The following is a 12,055-nucleotide window of genomic DNA, read 5'->3' on the forward strand; positions in this document are numbered from 1 at the left end:
TCGTTCTCCTCAGGGGCTCCCACGCGCGGCGGCGGGGAGACCTGCCTCCCCGGCGGGGGGGGTCCCCCGGCGGCCCGGGGCGGTGGCTGACACCGGGGCGGCTCTCACCATTTCCTGCGGGTTCTTGGCGACCGCGCGCTCCGTGGGTTCAGCCTCCGCCCCCCCCTCCCCCCCGCATATATCGTCGTGCACACAAAGCTTGTCACAGACATCGCTGACAGCGCGGCTGGACAGGAGCAGGGAGTCGTCGTCGGCCCGGCAGAGGTTGGCACCTTCTAGCCTGGTGTTTCTCAGCCCATGGGGCACGACCCAAAAGCAGGCGGCAAGAATATACGGAAGGGTTGGGAACAGACTTTAAAACAAAAATGGACTGGCGCAGTTTAAAAATGGATTCTCCTTTTGAAGGAGAAAAACGCGGATTTCCCCTGGCAGAGGTCCAGCCCACAAGGAGCTGCTTGGGGCTGAGGGGGGTGGGAGGGGGTGCCACGGGCAAGCGCGTGTGCACGCGTGGATATGGCAGCCAGGCAGTGTGGAAGGCAGCTCCCTGCAGGTAAGTCTGTGAGGCATAGACAATGTGTCGGGGGGTGGGAGGCACAGGCCTGCCCTCCCCGCCCCCCCCCCCAACCCCTCTGGGGTAGGGCTGTAGCCTGATGACTGGGTACAGCCGTGGCTGCCGTGGCTGGGACATGGTGGCAAGGTAAAGCCACGGCCCAGCACATGAGCAGCTGGCAGCAGGAAAAGGTGAAGGCAGCTCCCATCCCTGTCCATTACTCCTTTACTCCAAGCGCTGCTGGTGGCGCAGCTGGGACAGGGGTTCCAGCAGCAGCAATGAATCTTGCTGCCCCACTCTGCCCTCTTATGCCAAGTTCCACTGGCTGGGCTGTAGCGGTGGCTTCTGTCTGTGCCGGTCCAGCAAGGTTGCAGCTTTGTGCCCTCTATGAGTGCACAAATCTGGGTGAGGGCACATGGTCCCCCCTATGCCATATAGTGCGGGGCTGGGCCTGGGGGCTGGGGGCAGCAGGTTGGGTGTGAGGGGCAGCAGCAGGGTCAGAGGGCTGCTTTCTACTTAAACTATTTAATGTGTTGGGACTGGCCATGGATGTTTCCAAACGGGTCCTGGTACAAAAGAGGTTCAGAACCACTGTTATAGACCAATTGAGTCAGGGATGCCTAACATAAGCTTTTGTAAGCAGCGGGCATCTGCTGAGGTCACCTGTCAGCTGTAAAATATAGCCAAAAGGAAAGGCTAACAGGCTGGCTGGCTCTCAAGCTGCAGGCTGCCTGCTTTGCCTCTGGATTCTCTGCCTAAGGGTTGAACCATAGACTGCAGGGATATAGATATAATGTGATGTGTTGTAACCATCCTAGACCTGAAATGCGGGAGGTGGGAATGGGAGTGAAATGGGGGGCGGGTGAAAAAAAGCCCTTTTTATTCAGTTCACCGTCCCTTTAAGCATCCACCCTCTGCCACTGTGTGACACAGGATATTGGGCAAGATGGACCTATGGTCTCACCCAGTAAATGACAGTTCTTCTGTCCTTAGCTGGTGGAAAGGTTGTCTCTTCTGTTGAAGTCCTAATATGTATTCATGCACATTAGCTACAATAGAATAATGTTTCCTCTCAGGGCTAGGTGCTTGTCAGTGTCTTTTATCCTACATATCCCCATTTTTATGGGAATTAATAAAAAAAAAAAAAAAAGATGCATGGATTGTAATCTTTCAAAGTTCCCTTTCATCTTAGAACTGACTTGCTAAGGACAATGAAAATACAACCCTAAATTAATGATCAGGGCCCTGATTCTGCAGTGGAGTCTGCATGGGTAAAACTGCACCCCTAGGGAAATTATTCTAGAGTCAGAGACTAGGCTGCTTTAAAATGAATAATAAAGATGTGTAGCATTTGCACCAAAAAGGTGTGGTGCTTTGTTTTGCTTTGTTTTTAACATATATGTCCCTTTCTTGACTAGACTACTGCTTATAGATTTCTTTCTGGGAAATTGTTCATACCAAAAGAGTTGCAGACAAAGCATCTTCAGTAGTGTTTCTTTTGATTTCCATCTTTCAGTGCATATGTCTTAGAGAAAAACTGTTGAAGGCTTCTTGCTCTCTTGTGTACAGAAAGAGAGAATTGAGTAATCATATTCTTAAAAGATATATAGTATGATTATCTTTTCTGAGATGGAGGGGTGAATATTGTCCATTTAAAAAATAACCCAAACCGATAAAGAGAATATGCTTTCTTTGCTAATAGCCATTTCAGATCTGACTGTTTCTCATAAATAGTACAGACTTGTCCAGGATTTTAGACTTTGATCAGAATGCAGGGACACTAACATTTTACTGCAGAAATGTGTTGCAATCTGTCACTAATAAATATGCATCAGGAATTTTGAAAGAGTTTTAAATGTACAATTTATGATAGAAGGCCATAGATGGAAGTTTGCATGCTTAAAAAGAAAAGTGATTAGTTTCCTAGTCTGTAAGTACCATAGGTGCCAACTCTGTAGGTGCTTTGGGGGTCAAGCACCCACTGAAAAAAACTAGAGGGTGTTCAGCACCCACGGAGTCACATTTGCAAATGTTAAAAAAAAACGAAAAAGCGACTTTACCAGAAGCAGAAGCATGTTCCCTCAACCCACCTCTGCAGCATCTGTAAAGATCAGGCTCTTCGATGGGGCTTTTTGGCACTTTTAGCTAAAGCTGATTCAATCACTTATTAGATAAAAGTGCCAAAAAAGCCCCATCAAAGCACCTGATCTTTACAGACACTGCAAAGCCAGGCAGAAGTAACCTGCTGCCTCTTCTGGACATGCATGGGACTCGGCACAAGAACCCATCAAGTTAAAAGTAAAGTGTGATTTCTTTTTTTCTTTTTTTCCATTTCTTTCTTTTTTTTTTAATGTCTGCAAGCACTCACCAACAAAAAAACAAAGTAACTACAGGCAGTTCTTGGACTTATGACACAATTCATTCCTGAAAACCATGCCTTAAGTCGAAACATTGTAATTTGGAACCGATTGTCCAATAGAAAGCAATGTTATAAATGGGGGATTGGTTCCTGAACCAAGGCCCAATACCCTATTTTCACCAAAAATAACCAAGAAGTTTGTACTCAATCAATTATAGATGCATAATATAGCTACATTAATGTATTTATATTGTAAATAGCAATCATATTGATTTGAAAGGACTTCTTTGAGGTGACTTTGCTAGACTTTTTGAAGGGCTCTTAGTTGGACTTTTTGAAGGGTTCTGGGCTGGAATCTTCTCAGGAGTCTTGGCTGCAGGTTTTTCTGGAGTCTTGAACTTGTTCACTGGCATAGTGTCACATCAGATCAAGCGTTGTATGTTGTAAAGTTGAAACTGACATCAGAAAGTTGAAACGGTATCAATTTATAAACGTAAGTGCGAAACGTAACTCAATTTATAAACGTAAGTGCGAAATGTTGTAACTCAAAATGTACTGCCTGGACTTTATGCAGGTATTTAACTTCAAATCATACCACTGAGTAGTAGGAAGGTTTCCTTGAATTCTTCGTAATGTTTTTGTTAATCTTTAAGTACCACTGAAGTAGAATACAGAGTACCTACTTCTAGGGTCCCATAGAAAAGAAAAAAATGAATCTAAATAGGCTCCAAGTCTAGAGTAGGGAAAAGAGAATGCGCAGCTAAAAAGACAGTGTGGTTGTGTTAGTTTTTAGGAGAGAAAGGTAACTGTGTTAGTCTGCAGTAAGGAAGAAACCTGCACCTTTCCTGAGCAACAGTTCACTTGAGTTTAGTTAGGAGAAGAGAAGCTAAATGGATATAAAAAAAATAAAGTGGGAGGGGGATATTGAAGGGAAAGAGAGTGAAAGAGCAAGACAACTGATGTGATTTAAGAAGAAAGGTGGACAGTGAAGAGGTGAACAGACTTGGAGATGGGGAGGGTTTGAGCAGACAACTGATTGGCAAGAAGCATCTGAAAGCTTGGAATACAGACTAATACAAATTAATATTAAACCGTAAACGAATGCTGCCCCTTTGTCGTTCTTGAGTGTTAGTGCTTGATCAGATCAGAGCATGATGTTATTTTCCATATGTGTTGTCAATGCACAGATGCAGTGGGGTGGGTTCAGGGTGTAGCTAGTACTCTAATCTGGAGTTTTTCAGGTATTGAATAAAAAGCCCAGAGCAGAACTAATGTGAAAGACACATTTCACAAGATCATACAGACAAATTTATGAATTTTTACACTGCACACCTTACAACTTATGATTCTTGTTCCAGTGCATCTTACAATAATTTGGCAGAGTAATGCATAAGAGTAAAATAAATCTGAGCTCCTTCTTTCTTGTAATTCTTAAAAACCTTAAATTAAATGAAAAGCTTTAGGTCTTCCATTTATTTCTGGCTTATTGTACAGTGCTAATCCAGTGGTAGATTCCCTCTGATTGAAAGAACTGTGCATAGATGTCCTTTCACAGTGATGTTAATTCATGAATTTTCTGCATGCGTCAACTCTTCTTCTGAATTCAGTGACCCTAAATATTATAACTATACTACTTTTTGTAAATATCAGACCTTTAAAATGTTGTTTACAGCCAGTAGTGTATCAACAAAAACAAAATTAAGCTGTGTTCTGGGAGGTATTAAAGATATACTAGATGTTGTTAAGCAGGGGCGGATCCAGTGAGCAAAACCACTGCTCCAGCTGTCTGCTGCAACTGCATGCCATGTTGTGGGGACAGCAATGGCAGCAGGCACATTTCCTATTTCTGTGTCTGATGCTCCCCTGCTGTGATTGCCACTAGCTGGGAGCAGTTGCTGGAGAGAGGAACCCATCCTCTCTGCTACTGCTATCCCCAGCTGATGCAGGCACAAGGGGAGCCTGGGAGCCCTTCCTGTGCTGCTCCAGCTGCAGGCTCTAGGGAGCAGCTGTGTGGGGAACTGGGCTCTGCCACTGCTTCTGTTCCTGCCTGTGTATAGGTTCCAGCGCTTCTCCTTGCCAGTGGGGTACACTGAGAGGGGATAGCCAGGCAGAGTAGGCCCTGGAAGGAGGAATCTGTATGACATGGCTGCCATTGTTCCTGCAGCTGGATCAGGGCAGGAGGTCGTTTGGGGTTCCTCTGGAAAAAAGCCCTGCACTCACCGGCTGTAGCAGGGGCAGTGGCAGAGTCCCCTGCATAGCCCCTGCTCCCCAATTGCCTCCCCCTGCCCAGCCCTGCCCCTGATGGCCCTCCTGCCCAGCCCCAGTAGTCCAGGAATCAAGAACCCACACTCACCAGCAGTAGCAGCAGCTGTGGGGGCTCTGGGGCCAAGTGGCAGAGCTCCCCACATTGCCCCTGCTCCCTGATCTCCAGTCCTGACCCCAATGACTGCCCTGCCTGGCCTCAGCATCCCGGCAATTTAAAAAAAAAAAAAAAAGAGCCCTGCACTCACTGGCTGCAGGAACAGTGATTGGAGCCTCTGGGCACTTGTGGCAGAGCCACCCTGCACAGTAGGGGGCAGCGGGGATCACCCCCCCCCAACCTGGTACCTGCGTGGTAGCTGCCTCATGACGTGGGTGCAGCGTAGCTTGGCAGTGTACCACACACTGTCCGGGAGCTGGGACTGCTGGGTCCAAGCACTGCCAGGCTTTGGCTGACACGTGGAGCTGCCCTAGGTCCCAGACAGCACGCATTGTCCTGCCGAGCCACACCGCACCCATGCCATGGGCCAGCTTCCGCGTGGGTGGCGGGCAGGGGACCGATCCTTGCTGCCCCCCACTGCTCCGTGCTGTGCAGGGAGGCTCTGCCATGAGTGCCCAGAGGCCCCATTCCCTGCTACTGCAGCCAGTGGGAGCGGGACTTAGTTAATTAGTTAGTTTTTTTTAATTGCCAGGATGTTGGGGCCAGGTGGGGGGGCAGAGATTGGGGAGTGGGGTATGTATGGGGCCTCTACCACATGGCCCCAGAGCCCCCACAGCCACTGCTACCTTCAGTGAGTGTGGGCCTCTTTTTATTTCTTTATTTTTTTAAGTGCTGGGGCCAAGCGAGGGATGGGGCTGGCCAGGGCAGCCATGGGAACTTCTCTTGCACCTCCCCCCACCCAGGAAGAAGCAGGCACAGCTGGAGGTGCCATGAGAGAACCTGCAGCCACCCAGCTGTGCCTGCCTCTCCCCGGCCGACCTGAATCTCTCGGAATCTTTTCTGAATCAATTCAGAGGCTTCAGATTCAATTTGAACCTTTTAATAGGTTTCCTGATTTGATTTGGATTCAGAGATTTGGCCGCCGAATCGGGCCAGATCTCCTTCAAATTTAATTGGAGACTGAAGCTTTGCATAGCCCTAGATAATAGCTTCAGCTCGTAGCTGGAGTAGGGTGGGGGAGGAGAGCCCTCTGGAGTGTCCAGTTCTGCGCCCCCCTCCCATGCCTGCAGCAACCAGCAGCAACCAGGTTCTTTCTTCCAGTACCTGCTCCCTGCTGGTGGGGGAGTCCTTTGGGCTGAAGGAGGATCCTAGGCACTGCTACCCTTGTCCCTAGCTGAGCCTGGCTCCCTGCACAGCTTCTAGCACCTCTGAGCTGGGATGGGGCAGGAGCATCTCTGGGGATCCTCCCATATTCCCAGCTGACCCAGACGGTGGTGGTGGTGACATGCGTGCCCCCCCTTTCAAGCACCGGATGCCTTCCTGGCTCCTTGGTGTCCCCCACGAGCCTGGGGGTTCCAGCCAGTCCTTTCCCCCATCCTCCCATGGCCCAAGGGGCCATATGTTGAATCCTCCTTTAAGAAATCCTAGATTTGCCTCTGGTGTTATGTGCCTTTTATTGCATTTTTTTTTTCCATCCGTTCTCCTTGTAGTTTAGAATAATCCGTGTTGAGAGTTGGCAAAGACACTGGCAAACCACCTGGTCTTTGGAGTCTAATTCATTCCCTGCCTCCTGTCCCCCCAAGTTAGTGATAATATTCCCTTCAGTTGTGCTGAAGCTTAGTCAGACCTTTTATTTAACACTGATCAAAGTACCATATTTCCTTGCATCCCCTCCCCTCCCCCCGCCTCCCAAAAGATAACATGCACGTTGTTTTGAGACAATGAAGAAGAAAAGATTTTTCTAGAGTGGAAAGGTGCATGTGGGATGCAAGTAAATATAGTAAGGTGCTCTGCAGGTTTACAACTGGGATTTGTTTTTAGTTTATAAAAACATTTTGGTGTTAAACACTTACCAATCCAGTGAAGTTTTGTTGTGCTGTCTAGGATTACTTCAACCCCAAAAAATCCTTTTGTAGTTTTGTTATTGTTTCATTTCTTTTTCTTTATACCATAAAAGTCTCTGAATTTTTCATGTTAGAACTTAATTTATGATGATGTAGTGATTTTTTTTTTTTTGTTATTGTTAGCATAACTAGGTTTGTGAAAGGAGACTTATAACCCTTCTTTAAAATAGGACTTAGTGCTCTCCTGAAGTTATAGACCTAGAACACAAATTATTTATAGTTCCAGTTTACAAAAATTGGATGGCTGTAGAAGTTGACGCCTTCACTCAAATATCTAGTAATTCTGGCTGAAAGTAATATTCTTGATGATGCAGTGTCATAGAGTTATCCAGCTTTTATGTTGCAGGAGCTAGGCTGTTCTTGGCATGCAGACCTGGTGGTTGCCTTATGTGCTAATTACTACTTTAGTTTCCAAGCTATTAAATCTCTTAATATAATTGCACTCTCATGCAAGGTATTGCATGTCATGTTTGTTTCTACATGAATAGGGTGTGTAAATATTTAATTCTAATACAATCTTGAAAGGAATGTCGAGACTTTACTCGCTCACATTTGCTGTGTTGTGCCATCCAATCAAAACAAAAGACAAGGCTGAATGTTCCCTTGTAGCTGAGGGTTTTATTTGGCATGAAATATATTAGTAGTACTGGACTGAAGAACCTCACCTTGGTTTTTGAAGGCTTGTATTTTATAAAAGTTTTAAAGTTTATAAAAGCCATCCCATTATAAAACATGGGGAATGCAGTAGTTTGGGTTGAGAATTAAGGATCTGTATAATTTTGTGGCTACTTCCTCCTTTCCACCTAAAAAGCTGTGATTTGATTTATCACTTAGGACTAAAAACCCTTCCCCAGTTACAGAAAGAATTAAAACAATAATGATGAAAGAAAGGTCAGCAGCAGGGAGGAACAGATATGTCACTGGTCAGCAGTTTGTTGCAACATGCACAGAGCTGTGTAGCTCTTATGTTTTCTTTTCTGCAAATAAGATCTGTTGTAAGTTCTTAATTTTTTTTTCTATTGAAATTTACTAGTGAGAAGTGTAGGGCAGGCTAATGGGTGTGCCTGTCATGAGAGCCGCAAGTATTTAATGGCCGGAGCCTTGTGTGACTAAAATGCGAATTAAAAACAGTCATGTTTCAAACAGAAGGCAGCCTATTCTAGCTGGCACAACCATGTTTTTGCCACTCCATTACAAATGAGGCTGCTCTAACAGAATACTTTTCTAGTCAAATGTTCTGGCAGAGATTCAGTTTAAAAAGCTGGCATGTTGCTAGAGGAAAAATATGTGAAATGTTTTGCGGGCGGGGGGTTGGTTGTCATAGAACAATAAAAATGAATACTTAAGTTTTTGTATCCATTAGGATTCTGCAATACACTTTTATGTATATTTACTAGGCGAGATGAGAGTTTTGTTCCTTTACTTTTTTAGTTTGTTTGGTGAATAATTTATTTGGATTATTTTAAGCTTTATTGTGTAGCTTGCCACTATTTCAGTGGTTGGTTGTTTTGAGGGGTTTTTTTCAAATTGGAAGGAAGCAAACTTTTTTTTTTCCTAATGGAGGCCCTCTTAAGCAATCATTGCATTTTAAGTTGGTCTTACACGCCACCTCATTTCCCACTTTACCATCACAATTGTAACTACTTATATGAAAAAATAGTAATAGGAGATTTGCTTTATTTAGTTTTTTAGCTGCATCTAATACATGTTTTGTTTTTTTGTCTTTTTTGATTTTGTTTTGTTTTCCTCTTCATTCCAGACACAAACAGAGACAACCTTCCCTTCTGTAGATAGGTTCTCCCCTGTCTGCGTGTCCTGGTTTTCCCCCTCTTGTTTGTAGTTCTGGATATCCAGTTCTTCCATAAACAGGATAACTACCCAGTTCTCTTTCTCCATGTTTCCTTGACTGTTTCTTCCTACTGATGGTTTTCATTCTTGATACTAGCTTCTGTATCTACTCTTTATTGCCAGCTGTTTTTACAGGTCTGCTGGCTCTTCGAAGAGCTCCTGAAGAGACCGTTCTTCCTTAACTTCAGGCCTTCTAGAAACCATCAGCAAATAATCAGAGGACTTCAGTTTGGGACTTGTAGTTCTAAAGACAGATTATTTTTCCAAAGTACTGTTTATCTTCAACATTACCTTATACAAAGGGCACTTAGTAGTTTGTAGGATTGAGCCAGAGAACTAGGAAACTGCAGGTTTCTGAACAGGGTACCACTTCTCACTGTCCTGGGAAAAAGGTTCATATATATTTATATGTTAGGGTATTGACACTGTCTCAGAGGGAAAACTATAAAACATGGTGAATCACATTTTCACAATGATATTTCCCCATAAAAATAGCAATGGAAACTGTTGCCCTTACAAAGTAAGCATGGGAAGCTCACTACAATATTCTATACTTTCAAGAAAAAAAAATATTAACACTCTAATTGATAATACTTGTTCACAAGACTTAAAAAAAAGCATTGCCTGTATTATTTGGCTGAATTTGTTTTCTTTTTCTCTAGGCTACCATCATGACGGCTGAAGAAACAGTTAATGTAAAGGAGGCTGAAATAATTAAACTAATCTTGGATTTCTTGAACTCAAGAAAACTTCATATCAGCATGCTGGCCCTTGAGAAAGAAAGTGGAGTCATTAATGGCCTGTTCTCAGATGATATGCTTTTTCTGAGGTAGGAGTTTGTATGTCATTGGTAAAATATAACTTTAACGGTTTGTATGACTGGTCATATACTTACTAGCCCAAACAAATGACAGTTGACTGGCATGTAAACTTTTAGTCATCTTTGCCATAATTTTTTCATCTCTTAAGTATTAATTTTCCACTGTAATGTTCATATGTATGGCATTTAAGCATTGGGATATCAGTGGAGTTCTTAAATAAGCTGCTGCAGTTATGAAAAATGTCAAAATATTTAATTCAGATAATGATCTGGTAAATATAAATATATCTGTACAATGCAGTGCAGGGTTGCCTACTGTCCATAAACTTATAGACCATCCAAAAAAAGACTAGAAATGCTTGCGTGTAAAGTCCATAAAAGAAATTGAGGTATATGGTTAAAATTTAAAAAGGGGGAAAAATCCCAGCAAGCTTGGTTGAAGAACTGTCATTGGGGTGAAGCCGGATGAAGCACTGATGGACAGGCAGAGCAGAGCAGTGCCACCTGGTTTCTAAGTGAGAGTACAGCTTGGGACCTTGCAGGGAGCTCCATTGGGGCTTTATGGCCCATGGGAGCCTGCGTAGCTTCCTCCCACCTGTCCCCCTGCATATGTTGCCACTGTATATAGTCAGCTGCTCACCTCTAAAGTAGGCAGGGCCGCACAACTGCAGGCAGTTTGAGGCACAGAAGGGACAGGGCGCAGGGTGAAGCTGTAGGGTTGGGAAGGGGGAGAGGTGGTGTGTGGGGGATCCATGGCAGGACAGGGAGAGTGGGGCTGGAGAAGGTAAAGTTCAGTGGTGGGCTGGGGTGAGGGCAGCATAATGAGGGATGTGGTTGGGAGCAACAGGGCATGGGGATGAATTGGTTGTCAGTAAGTAGTTTTATAGATCGTCAGTATATTTTTTTTTTTTTTCTCTGTTTGGCAATGCTGATGCCGTGCCACGCAGACTGTGGAATTAGTAGTTAATTAGTGTGGGTACAATGTCATGCTGCCATAGCTATACCGCTTGCAATACTGAAGTGTGAGTATCTCTACATGGCTCTACTTTGTACTGTGTAGTCATGGTCTGTAAAGTGAAGTGGTTTCTAAAAAACTTAAGGTTTTCCATAAGGTGGTTTCCAAAAGTTGCTGAGATTTCCACTAATATCAAACTATGGAAGTGGACTCTGCTCATCAAGACAAGGCTTGGTTGCCTGAGTGTAGCTGACAGTCAGTCAGTAATATTCTGAAAAGGGAAGGATGATTTGATGTATTCGTTTAGGTGATAGTACTTTACAATGAATGGAGTTAAGAGATTTCTTTAGTGATGAGGAAGGCCTTTTTGGGGGAGGGCAAGGAGTGACAGACGAGGTTACCAACTAATTAATTATCTTTGACAGACAAAAATATCTATTAAACTGTAGCTGAATAGATACTCCAGCCTCCATCTTACTGTAGTAGCTTCCTCTGGGCTGTCTACAAGTTTTAACATGGTCTTTTACATTTATGAAAGTGGCAACTGTTGATCCTCCTGGATCATGGTGTATGCGTGAGGGCCACACCAGACCATCGATGCATAAGCCTGAGCAGGAATCTTTTTGGAGGAGTGGAGGCTACCCAGACTTTCCATCCTCCCTTTAGGCTACTAAGACAGAATCCAAAGACCATACTGAGTCCAGATGTTTGGCGTCTCCATGGCTGTAGTTGTGTAAGTGTCTGGGAATCAAACCCAGGTCTCCTGTATTGTAGACAAGGATTCTACCACTGAACCACAATGGACTCCGTTTATGACAGTAAGATTAGGGTTTCTGCTGTCCTGATAAAAGATGAATTTAACAATAACTTTCTACTGTCTGACTAAGTGTTATCCATGTTGGACATACCGTTTGTAGTACTACAAGATCTTCACCACTTGCATACACCTCTTAACTTTGAGAAGTTAAGAGGTGTATGCAAGTGGTGAAGATGTGGGGGGATGTGGGCACACTAGAAGGAAGCAATAGGCTACAATCGGACCTAGACAAGTTACAAGGGTGGGCGGATGAGAATAGGATGGGATTCAACACAGACAAGTGCAAAGTGATGCACCTGGGGAGGAACAACCGGCACCATACTTACAGGTTGGGGAACGCCCCTCTTGTCAGCACAGAGGCGGAAAAGGATCTTGGAGTCATC

At 44.5% G+C, this 12,055-nt stretch overlaps 1 protein-coding gene across 1 annotated transcript in view; it reads left to right on the top strand.

Moving 5' to 3' along the window:
• Positions 1 to 9,721: 9,721 nt before the first annotated feature.
• Positions 9,722 to 12,055, top strand: part of WDR47 (WD repeat domain 47) — a 69,767-nt gene continuing 67,433 nt past the window's right edge. Inside the window, exon 1 of the mRNA XM_019528367.1 lies at positions 9,722 to 9,909. Coding sequence (XP_019383912.1) covers positions 9,752 to 9,909 — 158 coding nt within the window. The 5' untranslated portion in view covers positions 9,722 to 9,751. The remainder of the gene's footprint in view (positions 9,910 to 12,055) is intronic.

The sequence above is a fragment of the Gavialis gangeticus genome, unplaced genomic scaffold (assembly GCF_001723915.1).
Source record: "Gavialis gangeticus isolate Ggan-Ray unplaced genomic scaffold, GavGan_comp1, whole genome shotgun sequence".
Lineage (NCBI taxonomy): Eukaryota > Metazoa > Chordata > Crocodylia > Gavialidae > Gavialis > Gavialis gangeticus.